General features: G+C 34.2%; 1 protein-coding gene and 1 long non-coding RNA gene across 2 annotated transcripts in view; both read right to left on the minus strand.

Moving 5' to 3' along the window:
• The window catches only part of LOC100648913, a 28,901-nt gene that overhangs the window by 8,675 nt on the left and 2,144 nt on the right, over nt 1–18,082 (minus strand). The window contains exons 2-3 of the mRNA XM_012316452.3: nt 2,884–2,980; nt 913–1,228 (exon numbers count right to left, since the gene is read on the minus strand). Of these exons, the coding sequence (XP_012171842.1) occupies nt 913–1,228; nt 2,884–2,980 (413 nt within the window). The remainder of the gene's footprint in view (nt 1–912; nt 1,229–2,883; nt 2,981–18,082) is intronic.
• On the minus strand, nt 10,250–18,081 carry LOC125386285. Its single transcript, XR_007226296.1, has 4 exons — nt 16,287–18,081; nt 14,193–14,586; nt 13,076–13,165; nt 10,250–12,988 (listed from the first exon to the last, which is right to left on the minus strand). It is a non-coding gene; the product is annotated as an uncharacterized LOC125386285 (long non-coding RNA).

Consider the following 18,082-nt stretch of genomic DNA (forward strand, 5'->3'; position numbering starts at 1 on the left):
GGATCAAACAATTCATATAATACTTCATCGATTCCTCGTTACTTATGTTTTATTGTCTAAATAATGGGAATTCGTGTTAAGATAAGTGGACTTAATCGGTTCAATAAGGAGTTCGGATAAACGAAGTTCCATGTGATTAGTACAAGTTTCTGTTCATACAAAATAAATTATTCATTTTTGTTCGTACAAATCAAAGATAAACTAGCTTCGAATTATGTATTTCGAATTAAAGCAACTGCCAGTCAGCGGGATAATGAACAGAAAATTAGAAATTCTAAAGAGTACTTTTAGTACTTTTAGTTGGATTCTGTTGCTAGTCATCACGATTTAATTGAAATCAAATAACTTAACTAATCTCAACTACACACATAAACCAATATATACATTTTAATAGTAAAAATTGTTTATTTTTCTTCCAATATAGTAATTTCATCATGACAAACACAAAGTTCTTAGAAGAAAAAGAAATATGTTTAGAAATGAATAATCAATATGTACATATAGCTACATACTAAAGTGATAAAATAGTTTTACAAATATTTGTGAAACTTGTTTTCAAATTGTCCTGAATCTAGAATTATCGACGACTAAGATATAAAGCTTCTTTCAAAAAAATCAAAACGAGGGATGCATGAAAAAATAAACCTTTATCAAAAATCATTTAAATCTCGAGAAAATCTCGAGTGCATGCATAAAGTTCGTGTAAAGAATTATGAATTGGACGTTTCGATTACATTTATATTTCTGTTAATTCCGATACGAAAGATCGCGAGAAAACTTGTTGAACAATTCGATATTTGCTCCACGTATCGCTCTTCTCTTTTTCCCTCTTTTTAAATTTAACTAAGCATACTGCGTTCGATAATTAATCGACGATAAGTGAGTTAAACGTATATTAACAGAGACACTCACTTTGTTTGTTCAGCCTCTCGACGGTATTTTGAATGTGCTGAACAAAGTTGAGGTACTCCTTAGTGGTATAATCGATGCCCTCGATTTCCGGTATTGCCATCAGACATTCGTCCGCCATAAAGGGTGCATTCTCTGGTGATGCTGCTGCCAATAGGGCCGACGCCATCGTGGTGCCTACTCCTTTCAAATTCGAGAGGGCAGTAATCGCCTGTTCAAGGTTTGGAAGCTTTTTGAACGCCTTCTTCGTTTCCGCCATCACAGCACGAGGTGTGTTCACTTTTACTAAATATGATAGTTGAGGATAGAACTTCCCACGCTGCAAATAATAAAAAAAAAGATCCAACGTTTAAAGGAAACATCACGATTTGCTAGACTAATGACTCGAAAGCCACGTGAACGTTACTTCTTGTATTCGTTTCCTGTTTCGTCGACTCTTTCAGCGCGTATGAAATAAATTGTGACGTATACTACTATCGCATATGGTGGTGATACACAGGTTTTAGAAATACTTTTTCAAGGTAGTAAGTACACGTACACCATAAGTACACCATATGTCGAAATTTCCAAGTTGCGTTCGATAAATTATAGAATTAGTTTTTGAATTTTAATTAGTAGCTTTTAACTTGCTAATTATAGGAAATGTTTTAATTGCCAATCTTTTGCGCGTGATAGTGTCGACATTTGAAAATCTTCTATTCTTCTACATATCGCTTCGTTTCTATTAAAGATTAGATTACATTCGTACGTACATTTACAAGGACTAAAATCGATCTAATGAAAATTTATCTGTCTTTATTCATTTTTAATTCCACGGCTGTAGAAGTTTCTGATTAAAAAATTTTCGATTAAGAGTTAACAAGTTGATATGTATGTACGAAAAATATATTTCCTGAAAGAAAGTTAAAATGACAGTATGGAAATACAAGTCGAATCTTGTTATCGGAATTAAGCTGTTCACAGTTGGATTAAATTTCGAAGAGACATCGAAAAAAAAGAAGAAATTTAATCCTTCGTATATATGTTTTTGTATTACCAATCTCCTTTTTCTTTTTTTTGTATTTTCAGTAAATTATTTTCGTCGGAATACTAAAATTTATAATCAAAGTGAAACGTGTACCGCGATTAAAACCCATTTGGAATCTTCGTGTTGTGCGCGACATATATACTGTTCAAATGAACTTTGAAACTTGTAAAACTTCGATTGAGTCTACAAGCTATCCACGAGTCTAATTCGCATTTTAGCGAAGAATCATGAACTTGGTGTATACCACTATCTTTAACAAGTTGCGTAATCGAACAACTTATTTACAGTTGGAAAAGCATATTTACATTGAGGTTTGACTATTTCAGAGTGTCAATTTTAATTTAATCATTTAGAAGAGCTAATTCCTCTTCTTGTAATTACATTCAACCCTGTATAACTCCACGTGACCTGAATGATGAATCTTTTAGTCCATTGTCAGACAAAATCAATTACATTCAAATCTAATCCGTTTTATCGCAGATTGAATATCTTGTAACTTTAAATATTTCATCGCGAGCAATTAACTTTAGACTTGCTTAGACTGTTAGAGCTATAATTAAAAAAAATTTCAAATCTTAAATTCTATACATTTTTCAAAGCATATACTCGCTAGTATAATAAGAGGGTTAACATCCAATGTTAAACTACTGTAAAGCAGTAGAAAGTTCTTGAATAATTCGATTCTTTAATACTTTATACAGTGTGTTTCAAGGCAATGATTCTATAAGAGAAGATAAGTTAAAAAAGCAAAGAATATAAATTTTCCTGAATATTACGAATTTTTCTCTATAGCACCACACTAACGCTTCTTTCATTAAAGAAATCGAACTAAGTGATTAACGAAAGACTGAGTTCTGGTATTAACTTTGAACAAAAGAATTGAGTTATAGAGAGTTAGAAAACCAAAATATAACAAAGGATAGTATCCAACAAAAATATCGACTCACTATTTGCTTCCATTTCATCGTTTGCACGAGCTCTTCGTGATTGAGATGCGCGTCCTTACCGCGTGACTTGATCTTCTTTGGAAGCTCATTCTGATACCTGCAAACAGAAAACGTCACCGGATGGTCAGTAAGCGAAGACAGTCGTGAATGGAACGTCAGGGTATGCAAGATCACGGTTACAGGGGAACGATTACGTAACCAGCAGTATCATGGAACATAGAAATCGTGGAATACTGATTAAAAATGCAGCCGCAAGAAGCGGTTTTCCACCTACTGACGCTCACGTGGTCTGGCAGACATCGGCGATGGAATACGAGCCAAATCGAGGACACGTTCTCCACGTCGGATTTTCCGATATTCCATCAAACATCTTTCTACTTTATTTCTATATTTTCTCTATTCTCTAAAACCTTCCAATTTTATTCCAACCTATCATTCTCTTTTAATCCATTTAATCCCTCTTTAATTCAACTGATAATTTTTGTTTCCTTTTTTTTTCAGAATCACTATGGAATTTTACAGACTTTAATAATTTTGATTTCCATTTCTTAATAATGTCCTTTAGTGAACTTCATATATTCTTGAAATATTAAATAAATTATTTTTTAATTTGAGGAGAAAGATTTCTCATTATGAAAGTTAGGTGATTCTTTTTATGAGTCTCAAGTACAAATCATAGAAGTTTTGACTCATTTGTTTTACAAATTATCGAGGCATCGTTATATTATTCAAAAATTTTGTCTCCCTTTTTATATTCGTACTGCTAACTTATATTAGTGTCTGTATCAGTGTATGTGAAAAATAAATATATTACTCAAAGTTCAGCCAGAAAATTGGAATTAAAATTTAAGCACTTCTATGCTTCAAACGTTTCGAATACAAGCGTCTGCAACTGATCACATCCACCATCGACCTCCATCTTCACTCTTCGCGTTTCTTAATTTAATACTTACGTAATTTTCGCTGACCAACAGTTTAATTACATAAATTTGAATGCATTTAAATACCAACATCGTAACAAGAAATCGCTTTTAAGTTGGACGATTTCCACTAGAAAACGCGTGTTCCCCCGATTCAAAGCGTATACAACAATACAACAAAATTTAGGGAAAAATTAATCCCTAATTGACTCTACGCCTATTTCTATCATCTATATATTTTTTTACATTCCTAATTTCGATAAAAGCGAAATTACAAAATTTTTATTTCGAGTAACGGTTACGAACTAAATTAAATTAAATTCAATTTAATATATAAGGAATTTTCCCATTTAAACGCTACCCACTATATTCCATGCATATTTCATAATAAATTATAAATTCGACAGATACCGTAACAAACATTTGAAAACCAATTACGTTCATTCCAGCTATCCTCATTATACATACATAGTAATCCAAATGTTTAATGCTAAGGTCTCAGTATTTGACTCAGCCATTGCCTATCACCATTCGTATTCTAATATACCGAGCAGTACTTTTTCTGTTCATATTATTTTATGCCGTTTTCTGAAGAATCTGGTTTCATTTAGCGGCGAACGTCCCGGTTCAGGTAACGTTTCCTCTTTTTCCCAGCGAACTCTTTCTTCGTCCCCATTATTCGGGTCATCGACACCGAGAGACAAGTTCTCTGTTCTTCGGAGGCTGCATCCGTGAACACGGCCATGCAACGGGAAAGACAGAGACAGATACGGAGAGCACTCTCTCGCGTGGTTTTATTGTAGGTACTTTCGGAGGTCGGCTGAGATCAGCTGTTTGGCTGAACGGCTAAACTTAGTTACGGATAGTTTGTATTTCATTCATATAATGTGACACTTGGACGCGTGTTTCCTTGAATTACGGCTGCTAGGCGGTTCACTGTCTGAAAGAGAGCACGTGAAGCATCGTGGAGGTGGTAATTAACGTATTACGTTGATTGCAGTGACCGATAGTAGAACGGATACGTTCGATTGATTCCCAATCACGTTCGATGTACTTAGCTCGATTTTCTCATTTGTTTACTCGCACGTAGTTGTTTACTTATTCGCGAGTATAAATTTGCGATATATAAATCACAGTATGTGATTCATAGTACGTAACCGTATAGTTATGCACGAGTAGTATTCTTGATAATTAGCTTATTTGCGCTGCTGAGGTTGCTTTCCAATGACTAATAAGAATATAGGGAGTTCGAGTTATTATCGTGGAATTAAAATTTTTAATAATTCAGGATTGAAGATGAAAGTTTTTATTCGTGAATGATGTTCCGGAAATCTGGGAGATTCGTTGCTCGGAATTTTCGAATAAAATCAAACACTTTAGTATTCCAATAGCCAACACTTTCAGAATCGAATCCTTTTTTTAAATTCTGCGCGTGTTTTTATCGATCGATAAGAGAAACGCATCTCTTCTCAAGTTTTTAATAACACAACTTTAATTTCTTTTCCCCTCTGTCAGCTAGAATCCTGAATGAAATGAAAGAAAACTAATAATTCTCCATCAAGGTAACATTCTTGCTTTTTTTCGAAAGTAAAATTTAAAAGACCGCTGTTATTTTCATAGAACGTTGCAGAAAGGATCCCAGAATGTTTCCAATTACGCGCTGTATAAGAGCGATAGAACGGTTTGAAGATTAGGATTTTTGGTTTGCGGTGAAACTTGGACGATAATGAACAGTATTATCGTGGAAGAAGGCGAAAGACCACCGAGGAAACCGTAGAGCGGTTAGTTTGTCTCGCAGCCAAAAGTAATTTCTCAAACGAGAGTTCAACTGTCGTTGCTCTACGGTTCTTTTTTCTTTCTCTTCCCCCTTTTTTTTTTGGTACTTTTGTTGCCTTCTTTTCGCAATAAAGCGAAGATAAGAATACAATGAGTTCTTTTGCGAGCAAAATAAACCTTGCACGATATCCTGACGATAATTCGCCAAAATTCACGGCGACCAGAACTTGTAAGAAGCAGATGAATTTTAGTTTTTATTGAAATAAATGTTGAAAATCATACGAAAGGTATTTGAATGATATTTCAGAATAGAAAAAAAAATAAAAAAGAATAAACTGAAATCTGTTAAGAATTAGATAAATCTTGATGTATACATAATTAAATGTGAAATTATGTAATATGATTTATTATTAACGTTGGTTAGTATTTTTCAGGTCGCTTTAAATTAAATTTACAAACAAAAAGCATTTGAGTGATATTAAAGACTATGAAAGGAATAATAGAAATCTGTTAAGAATTGGATAAACCTTGATATGTATATATGATTATGCCATATTATTTATTCTTATTGTTGGTTGGTATTTATTAAATCTTTTAAATTAAATTTATTTTATCCGCTTCCTTTTTTCTTGAATCGAATTTCCTATTATTTTTATTATATTATGTATTGGGTTGCTTGTCTTGAATAAATAAATATTTATTATCGACTAGTTGATAAAGATAGAAAGTGTCTATGATTTTCTTAGAAAAAAGTAACGAGATATTGGATTGGTTCTTTTCCACTGGCTTCGACAGCGGGAAGGTATAAGAAAAAAGAAGCCCCAAAAATGAGTTCCATTCGCTTGATTCTCGTCGATCGTTGAATTAATACCAAACGTGAGCGTTCCTCCGCGAGATTTCAAAGTGAAATTTCACATGTCTTTACATGGATGAAAATACTTCGTTAAAAGGAACGCACGCCGAGTATTCGTTTAATTATTAATTAGCTTCAACCAATTTGCTGATAAACCAAGTACATTCCAAAACCTTACAAACTCGTAACGTATATGAATTACTACGAACTATTACTGTATATTACATGGGTTCCTATAGATATAGTCTAATTTTCTTAAACGTATTCATGCAGCATACACTTTCAATTATAGTATTTCGATTATTTCCAGAAAAAGTCATAGATATCACGTGTTTATATTAGATGTTTCGCAAAATTTTATTAGATGTCGAAAAACTTGAATCTGTTTCAACAGTGAAACTGATAAACATGTAGTACTCTTATGAGCGTAATTAAAATGTAGGATCTAGGTAAGGCAAAGATTTGTCTCACAAAGTAAGAATTATGACGAGAACTCTACCTTACTTCATTAAAATATTCCATTCAGAATTTATTCATTTTTCAAGATGTATTAAAATGCTTGGAGTTCCCAGCGTTTTTTTATCTTTGGAGTAAAACTTCGTCATAAAAATTGTTACGAAATAATGATTAAATAATTTTTAATAGAATAGAGAAGACCACGGGTAAACAGCAGAAAGAAAATGGCAAAACTTCAGTTTCAAAATGGTAAGAATAATTAATGCCATATCTTTTTTTTTTTTTTTTGTTTGCAAAATTGAATCAAACCCGGTATTGAGTTCCTAAACAATTATATACACAGACAACTTCAAATTCTATCCAGAAATGGCTATTTATATTCGTACATGTCAATGCCAATAAACTTTCTGTAAAAAGTTCAAAGTCGACATAAAAAACACAAATAGTATAAGCTTCGACTCTGCTTTTTTGTATCGGAAAAAACGCAGAATTTTTTAAGGTACCTTTAAGCGCTAATATCTCAACTTATAAATACTGACATTGCCACTACTTGTACCAAGTTACAGATATGTACTCTACACATACGTGAATCTTTAAATTTCCCATAAAAGCAGAAAAAATCTTCGATCTACCAATAAGGAATCATAAACAAAAGAAAACCAATAAAAAAGATCAAACGATCTAAATATCAAAGTAGCAAGAAATTACAATTACCATGCAAGTGATTGCGATTATTCGCATGGTTATTCATTGTCGATCGTCCAGGTCTAGAAAGTCGAAGAAAGAAAACAATCGGGTAAAGTGTCGTAACGGAGCATTTCTTTGGTGTAGACGGTTCTTTTGAGACATAGCTCGAAACCTTTTCAGGACGTCGGCCGCGCAACCATTTTGAGAGGCTCTCGCGCGCCACGCCACAGAACGCCACGCAACGCTAAAACAACCTTGACACAATCGCCGTGCTTTAAAACGCCGAGGAGGAGGATTGTGCCTCGCGAGAACTCTACAAGCCTTATTTTTCCAGCTCGCTTTTACGACGATCCTTCGCCTCTTTTATTTCCGCCCCCCTCGCGCGCACACCTACCCGTAATCCGCGGGAATATTTCGCGAATTCCAACGTAGAACAAGCCTGGAAAGCACGCGCATCCACGGGACTGTTCCTCTTTCACGGCGGATCATTTTCACTGCGTTTTGAAACACCTCGTTGCCCAATAGTCCCGACACCAATCGTTTTCACGACCGTTTCTCATCGCTGTAAACGTGTCCATTAATATATTATTAGCGTCAAATCGTCCCGAATACAATTTTACGTAAAACTACGATATTGTGATATTACCTATAATACAAGTGATCAAGTGAATTTTTAAATAAGTACTTTAGATGGTCTTTCGTGTTCCTGATATTGTAATTTGTAAATGAGAACTGCAAACGGTTAGTTGATATATTTTTTAAATGACAATTTTCGAAGATGAAGGTTTATATAAATTTGCAAAGTTACAAGAGGTTCAAGTATTTATGATACTTCTAAAATCGTGGCCGTGTCTTGTGCTCCGGATGTTTGTTTTGATTGCTCAAGGTGTTTGTGCAAAGTATCTAGTAGTGGAAGAAGTGAATTCTAAACATCTTTGATACTTCGCATTTTGGAATCCACTAGATTTTTATAACTGAGTATTTTTGGCAAATTGAATTTCTCAAAGACTCTACTAACTGTACGGCTGAAGAGGTAAGATATTTAAGATGCGAAGATATCTTAGTCATTCGCTTGATATCCCAACCAATATCCGTGCAAAGAAACCTATGAATCGGACAGGAGACTCATGAATCACGACAAGATCTTAAAAAGCAACTTTAACGCGATCAGGTGTATCCTTACTCTTCTCTTGTTGCTCCTTCTTCGGAATCCTTCTATCATTAGCCCATTAAGCACTGAACTCAAATGCAACGTTACTGAAAATCATCTAATTTCTTTTGTATATCCTTGTATTACCGTTTATCATTCGCTTATTATCCCAACTATCGCTAGAAGAGTAACGCGAAAACTTTAGCGGTGCTGTAGAAAGTCACCAAATAGGAAGAAAACTGATCATCCTTCCAAGTAGATACATAGGTACAATTGACTCAATTAAAAATATTCGCAATTAGAATTATATCATAAACGTACATTTGAATCTGCCAACTAAGATTCCAATAAAATATTTAAAAATATTCCCAAAAATCACGATAAGACTAGAAATGTCAGGAGAACCGGTCTGAGCACCTGCAGCACCTTAATTTTACAAAGATTATCTTGCGATTGTTCTTCCGAATGAATAACCGACACGTCTATCGTTGTCAAAATTTTATATCCAAATTTTCTACCAGTTAAAATTCTAACAAGATTAAAATTATTTCCGTAAACACGATGAAATAAAAACCACGATAAAGTAAGGAATCTTACGAGAAAACAAAGTTGAGAACCACTGCAACCGTAACTTCACAACAAAAATCGGTGACCAAACTGTCGAAACTCGCCCATTCCCATAGTTCACGATTGACGAAATCGACGGGACCATAGAAACTCCGTGAAGACGATGAAACAGATATTTATTAGAATTACAAGCACAAAAGGAATCGAGCAGCAATGACCACATCGACTACAGCTCGATGTTCGATCGCTAACCGTTTGACCCCAATGTTTTCATCGCTTTGACGAACGAATGAATCAGCGAAAATATTTCTACGAAGCGAACTTGTGTATCACCTAACGGAAAACCCGATGATATAGGAAAATGTAGGCGAATAGATCGCGATGATCATTCTGCGCGTGTTTCCCTCGTCACGTCGTGAAAGGTTCTCCCTGCTTCTTCACCTGAGTATCCTGTTGCCCTCGGGTTTCTTCAAACTGCAAACCGGAAAAGCGTAATTTGACCGTAGCAAAAAGTTGCGGTCTCTCAACCTCGCGAACGTTGCTTTTCACCTGTCCCTTCTTCAAGAAAGAATTCTAATTACCAGAGGTGCAAGAGTCGATATACTTATAGTGATTATTTTACCTGCTTTTGTAACTACAATGCGTAATTTAATCTCCGTGAATAGAATTTTTTCTATCCCGATTAGCGAGATATTTCCCCAAGTCTCTTCCTTTAGTAACTTCGACACTAGATGAGTTAAGTAAAAAAACTAAAGGTTACTTTTCTCCTAAATTGCCATAGGTTTTTAAGGTAAATTAATTGTTCGATAAATTTCTTTTTTATGAAATAACACAGGAAGTTAGTAATTCGGTTAACGTTTTAAATTGACTGAACTGGTTTTAAAATTAAATTCTTCTTCTATGACTTATTCTTTAAATTAAACGGGACAAAAGAATTAATCATTTGACATAAAACAATTTTTCCCAGGGCCACTGAAGAGACAAAGAGGCTTGTTATTTTTATTCTACAAAATTCACTCCGAAGATTCTTTCTTCCATCGCATATCCAGTGCAAGACATATAGTGTACACAGTCGTATATCGATAATAATCATCTGTTCGCATTGGATTATCTAATTAAATACATAAGCATAAGTGGAACAGCTACGTCCATAAAATTTTATAGGTATATAGCAGTAAACACTGTAAGTGCTAGGAGTAAGTTGTTTTAGCTTTCAGAACAATTTCAAAATAGAGCTAACCAGAGTGCCAAAATGAACAAGCACATGGCATTTGTTTACACATAAGATCTTCGTTTTGGCACTCACATCATTTGTCAGTGATCCTATGGGATTCAAAGCTAGAGTATCTCCCTTTAACTCTTTGATTTATAGATGACTATCGCAGTTCGATTTAGATTTTACTTTACCCTGTATTCTTTATTTTACACGACGAAGGTCATTAACAATTTTTACCACGTAAAATATAAGATACAAAGTGAAATGAAATACTTTAATCCTTTAGCTACGTCCACGAGACAACTGAGTCATGAGACTATATTTTATGTTAGTGTAAACATATTGCATAACAATGCAAATTGAACAAAGGAAAGCAAATCAGAAAATAGCATGCTATGCTGTGTTCAACCAGAGTTGTTAACTTATCTTTCAAGATGTCGTGTAAGTGTCTTCGTTTATAATCATTCTGTTATATTTTACTATGGAAAGAGTTCAACTTTGTGTAACTATATTCATACGTGGTTATAACGAGCGTTCAATGTTAGTCGATTATAGTCATCTTTAATATATAGTGAACACTCGTTGAATAGTTGTAGTTATCTTTAGTTTACCACGAGCTCGCTATTCTCTAACTATACATAGTCACCTTTAATAGCAAGTAGAAAGGATTAAATATAACATAACCTTAGTCAAAGTGTAATAGTCACTTACAAAGCAACGATGCTAACTGTAAATGAAAAAGATATATAGTTACCTTTAATGTACGATGAGACTCACGTTTCACGATAATAGTCACCTTTAGTGCCGAAAGGGTTAAACCTAATTAGGTTAGGATCTAATTCAATAATAACTCAATTCGAACAGTTGCAATCACCTATGACTCAACGATAGTAGGTATAAATTAGAACGATACATGTAGTTATCTTTTTTAGTATACGATAATTTTGACGTTTAACGAGAATAGTCACCTGTAATAGCGAAAGAGATAGACTAACGTAAACCAGACTATTATTATAGTAATACTCGTAATATTGTCGTATCACTTAAAAATAATCTAAACCAAACTATTACTGTCGTAACACCTGTAATACTGTCGTACAGCTCAAGGAAAACGTATTTCCCTAAACTTTCACTTCATCCACCTGATCATCCAGCGGCGCATAGAATAACTTTAAAAACTGTTCTCGGTAATCTTTAACCGAATGTAAAAGAGCTAGGAAAATTCAAGCACCTCGAGTTGGTATTCAGTTCGCGAGTGACACGGGCGAGTCGTGTCCGCAATCCTTGTAAGTTTATCTTCTTAAGAAGCTACTTGGCGGTATACTTCTATGCGATTCTCGGCTGATACAAAAGAAAAGAGTATCAATGAAGAGAAAGCCGACTTTGAAAATACAACCGTCTGTGACCTGCATCGTTGGGGCTCTTTGCCATGAAGCACACGTGGTATTACGCAACTGTTCCTTACAGCGTTAGAAAAACAAACGATGAAAAGAGAAATAATCGCTAGGACACATAGGAGGGAACGTTTGAAAAACTTGTGGACCCGGTGTTAGGTTTACATGCGGCATTATTGAGTCTAAAAGTATAATAAACAATATGAAGCGAGTTTGAATAAAGATGAAGCAATTTGATACAACAAGCACTGAAGATTGCATAATGAAAATATGTATTTGATTATTAAGGCTCTAATTTCAGGTACACTAAACGTATTGTAGGATATTTACAACGGTGAGATGTTAAAGAAAGTTAGAACCTAGAAATATTCAATTATTATCGACGATTTACATTTTAGATATATCAAGTAATTTAGAATAATGAAATACTAAACTGAAACTATGACTTCACATTAACTAGGACTAACATATTAGACTAGTTAGAACTATTGAATGAGTAAAAGTCTCCAAATTTTGGGCATGTGTCTACAAATATGTTAAGTAATTCAATAAAGGAGAAGTATTTAAGAAACTTGAAAATTCGATCGCTAGATATACAGCAAGTTTTAGATATAATATATCAATTACGTATATCAACTATGTAATACTTCAAATTCTTTCAAATTTAGTATTTCAAAAATATCGAACGAGTCTCTATGTTAAGTATTCGAGTTCACTATGGTGAGTGTTCACATACTTTCGTGAGCCACTATAAGTAACCCTGAAGTAAGCCAATTAATAAGCCAATTAACGAGACACTATAAGTTGCACTTCTTCCAAAATATCCCATCTCCCAGAGCAATTCCCACTGATGCACAATTCGTTTACCATGTTTCGCTCACTGAACATGATTCGAGGAAGTCAGATACATCGCGTAACGATGACAAGGCATCGGTGGACGCCGTAGAAAAGTAGCCTTGACGTAAACAAGCTTTGCCAGCAATGAAAACAACGGTACCATTCCCCTCCGCCTTTCAGCTAGAAGAGGACTGCAAGCAAAGCCTCTCCACTTCCACATCGATCGCGAAGTTGCAAATTTCCAGTTAACTATCAATAAGAAAAACCACACTGAAAATTATTCTCTTACATGTATTAAATAATAGTAACAATAAATGGTCCAGTAAATTCATCTACCACTGTATCCATCCATTGACTTCCGTTGGAATATGTATGCTCAATGGATTCCTTGTTTCAGCTCTTCTAGATACGATCAGATGTATTTCTCTGAAGTCAACAATTAAATTTATCGTAATCATTCGTTTCCTTAGCGTGGAATAAAGGCATAGAACTCGACTTGTAAATTTAAGAATCGCAATCCCCAAGTGAGACGTTTCTTCTAGATGAAATTATTTTTATAGGAAATTTTGTCACGAGAAATTCTCAACGCTTATTAATTATATGGTGGTTGTTTTGAAAGATTTCTATAGGTTTTTGCTAAATAAAAACAAGTGACTGAAATCTATAACATGTTTAGAGATACTGAAGACCTCTTTGTTCATATATACTCTTCGCAGGCAAACATAATTTTCCATACTTCATAGACAAACTGGGTGCAAACCTAATTTTCCTATTACTCCAGACTCTCCAGAAGTCTGATAAAATTCTGGGATGCTTATAAATGTCTGTGCTACAGTAAATAAATTTGAAAACCCGGAACAAAAGATCCAAGGATAAAATTTCTTGGATCATCAACGATCCAATTTGTTTACAGAGGGTTAACGTCCCCTTAGATTTTTTTCACCGTATTAAAAATATTTCTTTATGAAAACATTATAAAGAGAAAATCACAGATTTATTTAGCTATGATAAATAGCGAAGTACCGAGAAATACCGTTCTTGGACTTTTCATCCCCTTTCAGGCACAAAGAAGACGCGTTTCCCCGAAGCCAACAATTCAATTTATCGTAATCGCTCGTTTAACTGGCACGGATAAGTTTTCCAAGGTGTGTATAGGTTGTTAAAAAAAAGAAGAAAAAATGAAAAGGAAAACGAGCGAACGATTGGTCAAAGGGGACGTGCAGAGAAACGAAGACAGATTGACGCTAGTTTGATCTATGCGGAATTAACAAAAACAAAGGGAAATTGGTGGGGAAGGGTGGAAAGAGAGGGCACTATCGAACAGAGAATGAATAATTAAACGGCGGAACGCGAGACGATCGTGGATGGTAAAGATTCCATTATTATTGCCCGATTCCCGGTCGTCGTAGGAAAGACTAAAAAGTCGTAACGTGGAATTTAACGAGTCTCGAACCTGCCTTTAATTAATTAAGCCAGACGTGACGCCAGTGGAATTGAAGCACGCGCCGTGGAAACCTCGTTGTCGCTCGCGGACGCCTCGTCAACGGCAACTGTCCCGGTTCCAGGCATTTCGCTCCGAATTTCAGTCGAGTTTACATCGAGCTGCGTTCTATAATTTCGCAGTAGAACCAGACAAATCGGATTCCCCTTGATAAATCCTCGTTTTTATCGTCTCCACGCTCCAAATTCCGCGCGTCGGTCTTGATAAACGAGCTTTATCCAACGCCTTGTCTTTGGTAATTTGTGTAACGAGAGAGGATTGATTCTTAAGGGGCTGCTGCTGACGCTTTGTAAGCCAAGTCGGTAATTTTCTTCGGAGGTAAAATATTCGGTATACGGACGAAGCTCTTAAATGAAAAATGATACAATTTTTAATTTTATGAAAATCGTTCAACTTTGATATATGCACACGTTGAATGCTACGTGAAGATTGTGTCTCATCAATAGCGACGTAGTGATATTATTTTTCAGCACGATACGTAATTGGTATTTAATTAGTAGAAATATTAATACTTAATAATAAGGTTCACAATTTCCAAGCTATTAATCTTCGTTATAATAATTATAACCATATATGACAAATGTTTTTGAGTTAAATGTTGAATAACCCATACTAAACGTTAATTGAGATATTCAAACTAAATAAACAGTTACGTTTGTAAAATTGTCAATAATTTGAATACTAACAATGTGAAATATTAAAGAAGTCAAAAAGCATTCGAACAATTTCAACTTTTTAATAACTGTTTATTTAATGCAAATGTTTCGACCAATTTCAAAAATCATTCTCTAATAATAGTCACGGATGACCACCAATAACCAGCAATGTGTTAATAGAGAAATATATATGTGTGTATTATCTCATTAAGAGCAAACATTGTGTTAACATAACGTTTCATTTGCTACTTTTTCCGGTCTATTCCCATTATTAAATTTTGCTTGCCAACAATGTGATTATAAAACGAATTCCAAGGATTTTCTCTTTCCATTCAGATTCCAGAATTTTACGAAATATGAAGAAATTGAAGTAGTTGTGAAGCATTACGATAAACCTCTTTCTTCAATTTTAGAAATATTTATTACATATCCTATCTTCTGACAATTAACTATTTATATTTGTAACTTGACAAAATACTACATGTTACATTATTTATGTCCTTTGATAACGTGTTTACTACGTATTTTTCGACATCATATCACGTGACCATAAATTATTGCTCTTGTTAACTTTAAACACAATGTTCATCGAAATTCTTTTCGATATAGTAAAAGCTAATAGACGTTAATTTTACTGTTTACTTGGTAATTACAGAACTTACATATTTCTATACGCGATAAGTAATTTATCAATTTGTAAACGAATAAATTCGTATCCAAATTCTCGCTAAATATAAATTTCCTATATCAAGCAGTATTTCTGAAAAAAGAAAAATAGTCTTGCATTGATTTTCTATGGAATCCCGCAACTCTAACCTAAAAATATTTTATCAAATTAAACAAGTTTCGTTGAACGTAATAACGAATTAAAGTACGTTTGTCACGTGTAACAAACCTTTAGATCTCCGTGCGTGAAATTAAACCGTGAATGAATAAAATAAAACAAAGTTGGACAATATTGACATAACCTTACTTCACAATTTACAGTGCTCTGTTATATTTGATAGTGGAGGACTATTCTTTCAGTTAAAATTTACATTTTATGCAGCAAGCATATCTAATAATAAGAATCTACATCAAACGATTGCCAATTAATTATTGTCAAAAATATTATCGACACTGTTTAACATAAAAAGAACATTATGACATAAAACCAATTGACGGCTGTCAACAATGGACACTGTTTAGTTTTTAATTACAGATCTAGAAATACACACACATATTTTAACCTCAAATAGCTGTGTTGATTCATGGAAAACTATGATAATTTATGTTACATTACTAAAATTTGGGGTATTTTATCTTATTTTGTACTTTACATTCTCCATGATAAAGATCGGTATAATAGAATTAGATTAAGTTAAAAAGTCAAAAAATTAAGTAATCTAACCTTAAATTGTTATAGTCCCCAATGACTCAATGATACCAGTTTACGAGTTAACCTAGTTGAATTCGCAATCATGATCATACAATGGCACATAATAAAATTTTCCATGTAAATACATAAATAAATAGAGATTCCTTTTATAAGCTTTTGTAAAATTGCCCTTGTGCGAAAAATATTACACTAACGTATATAACTTACGAAAGCATGGTAAGAAAATATAAGTTGAATTTTAAATAGAAAGAAGTATAGGTCAGAGCAGGATACACAAAAGACTCCAGTTTGTGGAACAAAAAGTCTATTTGACATGACAAAAGACGTGAGAAAACGATTTCCGCAGGAAGAATATACATTGATTTTGGATTTAGCAATGTCACATTTGATTCGAATATTATGTATAATTTAAAATTTGGCAAGGAATAAATAATTAAAAGAAAATTCTGAAAATGTTTAGTGATAGCGTTTGTAGTTCCAAAAAGGGTAATCAATTATCTTGTACAACTTTAGGAATATCAATAGATATTATACAATAGATTTTAAATATTCAAGAATCTGAAAAGCAATAAATTATTGATAAAGAACATGCGAATTCTATTCACGTAGAGAAAATAAACGTACAAATTTTATACATTGCAGTAAGTCAATTTATGTGTATTATCGAAAATACATTTGTAAAGAATGCTACCACCCAAAATTTGCTACAAAAACCTGGCTGAGTAAATACAATTTTGCGAAACAGTTGCAAGTATAGAATTTCTGAAATTTTTTGTTTGAATGTCTAATATTATGATCCTGAGTTAGATATTTGAAAATATTTAAATGAACATCTTAGGATATTTCACATAGTGTAAACATGCGAAAATCGTACTGAATATAAAAGATGCAAGAGTGTATCATTGGTGCTAAAAAAAATAGTCTATAGGGTAGGGTCAAAGTTGCGTATCGTAAAACTTCAAAGAGTTAATCATTTGATTTGGAAAAGAAATGAGGATATAGGCTAGATGAACCAACCATTGAAAAAAAAGAATTGCGAAAACAAGAGTGGAGAAAGGTTCGTTAATCGTGTCCGAACGAGTCAAGGTAGTTGTGTGACGCCGTGAAAGCGACGCCGGCGAGTCGCCTCTTTCACTGGCATCGTTGCCAGCGCGACGCTTGCTCGAAAATCCATTTAACATTCATGTAAATACAGAAAAATATTTAGAAGAAATTGTATCTTATTTTTTCGTGCATCGTAACATTCTTTCTAAAATTTTTAAACACGCTGTCACACGAAACAACACCAAATACAATAGCAGAACATGAGATCGTAATGGCAACGTCGAAACTTCCTCGATGAGGTGGCACAAAATTCCCACGAAAATTCCTAGGTCGATATTATCGTGGCGAAAATCCATATTAAATATCCAATTACTACTACTAAACTAACCAAGATATCATACTGTATTATTGTCAAAGAAAAAGGAAGTAAAGAGGAAAAAAGTGAGTTAATAGAATCACCACGTGACAACACGAGTATGTATCCTTTCTACGACTAGTTAAAAGGCGATCTAGCGGCCACCGTGTTTCGAAGCCGCCGCTCTGGCGATCGTCGTCGATCATGGGAATAGGAGAGAGTAAATATACTATCTGAAATTGCAGCTAGGTCCGACGAGGGGGCCATACGGGTAACACACACAACATGCGGTATGTGGTGGCAACTGGCGCGCCACGGGTTCATTGTCCCGTGTGTGCCCGTGGTGGAAGCCCCTCGTTGAAAAGGAGGGCCCGTGTGTATCGGGCGTAATATGTCGACGAAATATCAA

This window comes from Bombus terrestris, chromosome 14 (genome assembly GCF_910591885.1).
Source record: "Bombus terrestris chromosome 14, iyBomTerr1.2, whole genome shotgun sequence".
Classification (NCBI taxonomy): domain Eukaryota; kingdom Metazoa; phylum Arthropoda; class Insecta; order Hymenoptera; family Apidae; genus Bombus; species Bombus terrestris.